Source organism: Ruditapes philippinarum, unplaced genomic scaffold (genome assembly GCF_026571515.1).
Source record: "Ruditapes philippinarum isolate M1 unplaced genomic scaffold, ASM2657151v2 ctg9413_1_1_1_1, whole genome shotgun sequence".
Lineage (NCBI taxonomy): Eukaryota > Metazoa > Mollusca > Bivalvia > Venerida > Veneridae > Ruditapes > Ruditapes philippinarum.
Window position 1 is genome coordinate 16,405 of NW_026853171.1, and position 6,598 is coordinate 23,002.

At 30.2% G+C, this 6,598-nt stretch overlaps 1 protein-coding gene across 1 annotated transcript; it reads left to right on the plus strand.

Moving 5' to 3' along the window:
* Window positions 1–1,342: 1,342 nt before the first annotated feature.
* Window positions 1,343–4,659, plus strand: LOC132735993 (uncharacterized). Its single transcript, XM_060723036.1, has 2 exons — window positions 1,343–2,272; window positions 4,632–4,659. Exons 1-2 carry the CDS (start codon window positions 1,343–1,345, stop codon window positions 4,635–4,637), a joined length of 936 nt encoding a protein of 311 aa, XP_060579019.1. The 3' UTR covers window positions 4,638–4,659.
* The last annotated feature ends 1,939 nt before the right edge of the window (window positions 4,660–6,598 follow it).

Below are 6,598 nucleotides of genomic sequence, written 5' to 3' on the forward strand. Positions count from 1 at the left end.
AATGGGCCTTTAAGTTTTAAACATGTTCGTATTCAACAGAGTTAAAGCCTACTGAATAATAAGCAATGGAAGAAAATAGATATATACAAATTTGCCAAAATTATTGAAAATGAGGCACTTGGATATAGAATAAAAATATTATTAAAATATGTTTGATTACTGTTAAAAATATTTTGCTTAACATTTTTACTTTAACTTTCAGCTGTGCAAAACATCGCATATTTGAAAATGAAACTATTTCACGATTACGAGTATACGATTATACATAATAAAAAAGAAAAGAAAATTGTAATATAAAAAAACCCTGCACAACCTATATCATAATGGTACGACAGATATAGTGTTCGAATCATATCATTTGCACATTTGAAACATGTAGACGGTTTAAATTTTGATTGGATTACAATAAAACTTCCGCGTTCCGACAAAATGGCGATGAAGGGCGTTTGTGTAGAAGTTATCCCGATTTAAATAAAGGAAAATACATTTTTGAGGTATTTATATCTTGTATCAATGGATTTTTCATTAGAAAATTTTCAAAAGTAATAATGTATTTATAAATAGTCTAATATGAAACTTACACAGAAAGCTAATGTATATTGATATTATTGAAAAATAAAAACGAGGTCGAATCAACATGTTGATACTTGAAAAATTAGAATCCTTTTATCTAACAAAACATTTAACTTTATTTGTACATCTCACATCTTGTGCTTATTGTATTTTGTAGAAAAAAAGAAAATATGCATATCTTAATCTAATATATTATTCATCTGATTTTACAATATACATGTACATGTACAAAACAAAGGAAAATACAAGTAACATACAACCTTATGAATATTTGTTCAAGAAATTTTCTACAATTATGATTGAAAATATGTCTGACAATCATTCAATTTAAAAATGCCTACAAAAGTAGAATTATAATCCTATACGAATTAATGTCAAATAAATTTTCATGATTTTGTACTTTCGGTTTCTACAACCACGATAATAAGTATAGGATAATGAACTCTTTACTTTAGATGGTCACTATCTTACCTCCCTTGACGAAAAGATCTGTCAAAAAGCGGTCAAACAAATTCATAAATTAACAAAGAAGAACGCCTTCAAATAGCTTGAAAATTTCTACGGGAGGATATAAACATATTTGAATCACTTTTATATGGTTTTACCAGAAGAATTCATAATTTTTAAGCTTTTACTTGTATTTTTAACTGGAATCAGTGTCATCCAGACGCTTTAATAAATTTCAATCAGCTGATAGACTGTGTTAGCGAGAAGCTTATTATCGGATAGATGACAAAGCATTTAAGATACACTGACTTTTGTTAACAATATGGCAACACCGACAAACTCTATAAAACTATTTATTTTATGTGTGATTTTAACAGATGTAAGCCACATATCACAGACGACAAGGTATTTCTTTAACTCAGATCATGCTACTAGCTCCAGATTTGAAAATCAATTCGCTATTAACCAAAGAAAATTAGATTATTCCTGTACTGGAGCTGAACAACTCAAATGTAACTGGACTTTTCAGGGATTTCAAACAAATGCCCTACATCAACTATTCTACCACACCCAGTATACAAGGAGAAATCTAGCAATACCAATTGACTTTCGTTTTTGTGTAAAAATATTGATAATTCAGCTTTCTGGAGACATTGCCCTTAACCCAGGGCCCATTAAATTTCCCTGTGGAGGCTGCTACAGGCCTGTAGCTTCAAACCACCGTGCAGTGTACTGCGAGGCATGCTACTTATGGTGGCACATCAAATGTGCTGCTATCTCAGCAAGTGAATACGTCAAACTAAGTAACGACGACGAACCCTGGTTGTGCAGAAACTGTAACACGTTTCATTTTAGTGACTCATATTTCGAACCGAACATCAGCTTAGACTCTTCAATTCAATCGGATTGTGAAGACAATGACATTCCAGCTATTTTTGATGAACTTATAAATATTAAAAAAGAAAGTCCAAATAAATTCACATGTGCATATATAAATATTAATAGTTTAAGGAACAAATTCGACTTTTTAAAAGAAATTCTTATTAAAAATATTGTTGATATTCTATTTATTGCAGAAACAAAACTAGATGGTTCTTTCCCGGATGCACAATGGCAGGTTAACGGATATCACTTATGGCGAGCAGACAGAAATGACAAAGGTGGTGGGATTGCAGTGTACTTAAGGTCAGATATAGCTGGAGATAGAAAATCAAATCTCGAATTTACAGATATAGAATCTATATTCATAGAGGTAATCTTAAATAAAAAGAAATGGCTTTTAATGGGTGCATATAAACCTCCATCTATGTCAAATGAAACTTTCGAACAAAACTGCATGACAACTCTAGATAAATGTAGTTCTAAGTATGATGAATATGTCTTACTAGGTGATTTAAATTTTGATTTACTTGATCCAACCAAATGTGCTCCTTTAAACGATATTATTGATGTTTTTAACTTATCGAGTCTAATTAAGAAGGCTACCTGCTTCACTAAAAATGGTATACCATCACTGCTGGATGTGATTTTAACTAATAGCAATTCTTCTTTTGGGAAAATATGTAATTTTAATTGCGGACTGAGTGATGTACACAATCTGATTGCATTTCAGCTAAAAGATGAAACTAAAAGTAAAAAACCAAACTGGATTAATTATAGATCTTTTAAAAATTTTGACATTGAAAAATTTAATGAGGATTTACAGACTAATTTATCAAACTTAAACCAGAACACTGTAAATGTAAACGAGGCATACACAAATTTTAGCAAAACTTTTATGGAAGTCACAGACAAACACGCCCCTTTAAAACGTAAACGTTCAATGGACCAGACAGTACCATATATGAATAAAACATTAAAACAAGCTATTTATAAGAAACGCATGTTACAAAATACATATAATAAATACAAAACATCAAAGAACTGGGAAAAATACCGTAAACAAAGAAATCTTGTCACAAGTATTAAAAGAAAATCAATAAATAAATATTTTTAGAGAGATGTGTAGGAGGATGTAAAAATAAATCATTTTGGCCTACTGTTAAACCATTTTTAACAAATAAAGGTACTATTGTAAAAAAGGACATGATTTTATGTGAAAATGATATTCTAGTAAGTGATCAGTCCCAGGTGTGTGATATTTTTAATGAATTTTATGTACATGTTGCTAAGGACATTGGTGCAGACTCAATACCAATCAACAACAATCACCCTAGCCTTAATTCTATAAGAAATAATCTTAAATCTGATAAACAACTCAATTTTCAACCTGTAAATAATTCCTTCATTAGTAAACAGATTGATAAATTATCATCTAAAAAAGCAACCGGTCAAGATGGCATATCTGCTAAACTTTTAAAATTTTCTAAACCTTCAGTCGTGGAACATATTACTAATATGGTTAATCTGAGTTTCCAGTCATCCATCTTTCCTGATAGTCTTAAAATAGCTCAGGTAGTTCCGGTCCATAAGAAAAATAGTACTCTAGATAAAGGTAATTACAGACCTGTTAGTATCCTTCCAATCTTATCTAAAATCTTCGAAAGGTCTATTAATACCCAACTAACTGACTTTTTCAATGACCATTTTAATACTTACTTATCTGCTTTTAGACCAGGTTACGGCTGTCAAGGCACTCTACTTAAAATTACTGAAGACTGGAAAAGATCACTGGATGAAAACAAATACATAGCAGCTATTTTAATGGATTTGTCAAAAGCCTTTGACTGCCTACCCCATGACCTCCTTCTCATGAAACTTAGATGTTATGGGGTCTCCGACCATGCCCTAGATTTATTAACTAATTATTTAACAAATAGGAAACAATGCGTCAAACTTGGATCAAATTTAAGTTCTTTCAAAGATATTTATAAAGGGGTTCCTCAAGGTTCTATTCTAGGCCCAGTATTATTTAACATATTTTTAAATGACATTTTTGATTTTGTACACAAATGTGATCTTTATAATTATGCAGATGACAACACTTTATCATGCAGTGACACAAACATTGACAATGTTGTTGAATCTTTAGAGTCAGATAGTCAGTCATTAATACAATGGTTTTCGGACAATCATATGAAAGCAAACCCCGACAAATTCCAGGCTATTGCTATTGGTAAAAAAACTAGGGATCAAAATATTAGTTTCAATTTAAATGATAGTACAATCCAATGTGATGAATCTGTTAAACTTCTAGGGGTAACTTTTGATTTTAAACTCAAATTTGATAATCATATTTCTGATATCTGTAAAAAAGCCTCAAAACAACTAAACGTGCTAAAGAGAATAGGTAAAAATTTATGTAAATTGGGGAAATTGAACATATATTACTCTTTTATACTATCAAACTTTAATTACTGCCCTGTCACCTGGCACTTCTGTGGAGAAAAGTACACAAAAAAACTAGAGAAAATTCAAGAAAGAGCATTAAGATTCATTTATGATGACTATCAATCAGACTATGACTCACTTTTAATAAAATCTAAACTACCAAATTTAAAACTAAGACGAATCAGAACTATAGCCCTCGAAATTCATAAAATTATTCATAAACAAGGACCAACATACTTACATGATCTTGTTAATATAAAATCTCATTCTTTTAATTTTAGGTATAAAAATGTAGCCATTATCCCTCAGGTAAGAACCACCAGTTATGGCAGCAACTCTTTTCGTTCCTATGCACCTAAACTATGGAATTCACTTCCTCAACACCTCAGAATGGAAGTGAATTATGACCAATTTAAAAGTCTAATTGGTGCATGGAATGGAGAGAGTTGCTCATGTACTTTCTGTCAATAAACCTGCATTATAGTTTAGCTCCATCTTCAGTTTTGTTTCTTGCCTGCTTTCTTTTGTTTTGCTGCTTACTTACATGTATCTGTTTATTTCACATTTGGCTTAAATTTTGTTAATATTCTCAACATAAATGATTATGTACATGTATTATTTTTCCAGTATGCTTGAATTTTTGTTTGCTTATTGTCAGCTTTTTGCGAAGTTTGCTTATTGAGGAGGCTGCTGATCACTTCTTACAAATTTTGTATTGGGGATTTTTATTTATAAAACCTAATTAGTGGTAACAGTTTTGTGATCCTTTTCATTTTCAATATCGTATTTCCTTTCTTTTATAGCAGTCCAGGCTAGGCCTGGGTCAAGATCAGCAGTATCCACCCACTTTTAATGTAATCTTATTTTATGTATGTGCTAATATATTCCGCATTTTATCTAGATATATATCTTTTTATTCACTTATGATACAGTATAGAACTTTTAAGCATATCCTTAGCATATCATTACTATTTATTAATTATTATTATTTTATTTTAAATTATAACATTTAATGTCTACATCCCATATTATAGTAATTTAACTTATCTTTTACCATTTGTCTTTCAAAGTTTAATATCTTAATGTGCTTCTTTTATGAGTTTTATGTTTATATCATTATGCATGTATGTCGGTCAAAAGCTATACATAGCTTATGTTTTGTAAAATGTTATATATATACCGACAATAAATAAATTTTGATTTGATTTGATTTGATTTGAGATGGACGTTTACTCGATATATTGGATTAAACTTGGTCAACAACTCTTAGTATTATATAAATATTGTTTACATGCGTAGGTTAGACCAAAATAACCCCCTATTTCCCTTTTGTTTTTAAAACTTACTATTGGGGTTTGCGGTTTTTTAGGCCTAAAGAATTTTTTTGTTTTCCCGGGGTCCCTACCTGCCCCCATTTTTTTGGCCCCCGACCCCAAAGGTTTTTTTAGGGAAAAAAGGGCCCCAAATTTTTTTTGGCCCCCTTTTCTGTTCCCAAAGGTTTGTTTTAAAAATTTTTTTTAATTTTGGGAAATTTTAAATATTTCTAAATAAAAAAATGCCCAAATATGGTCTTTGGGTTGAGTTTTTACATTTTCTTCGTTCCGCTTTTACATGATTTTTAAATAATAATTTCCCACCCCTACTTTATAAAATGTAAATGTTTTTGCGGGGTTTTTAAAAATTTAAATAAAAACGAAAATTTTAAACAATATCCCCCCATTCAAATTTATTCAAATTTTAATAAAAAACCTTTTGAAAATTTTTATAATAGAGGATACTTCAAGATGTTTTCTATAAATACAACATCAATTTTCATCGTGGTATAAAAATATATTTCACGAGTGGCGGTAACCCCATGTGAAATATGGCAATTTTAATATCACAAGATGAAAATAAATCCTGTTAATTAGGTACTTTTAAAAGAAATATTGAGAAAAAAATGGTGAAATAAAAAATGCATTTTTGCATTTTCCGTATTTTCACTGTAAAAATTTATTTTTCACTGCAGTGAAACCATATTTTCCGTATTTTCACTGGGGTCTTGGCCGAACTACTATGTTTCTAAACAAAATTCAAGGGAAAGTCTTTCAAATTGTAATGTCAAAATAAGAAGAGAAAAATGTATGTAATAAGCAGAAAATTTAAGTTTTTTTTCTATAAATACAGGATTTATTTTCACCTTGTGGTATGTAAATTATCATACATCATATCACTCGTGGCTACCACCACTCTTGGAATATTTATTTTC

What these genes read in the sequence shown, in the direction of transcription:
- LOC132735993 (XM_060723036.1), top strand. Translation starts at nt 1,343, where the DNA reads ATGGCAACACCGACAAACTCTATAAAACTATTTATTTTATGTGTGATT.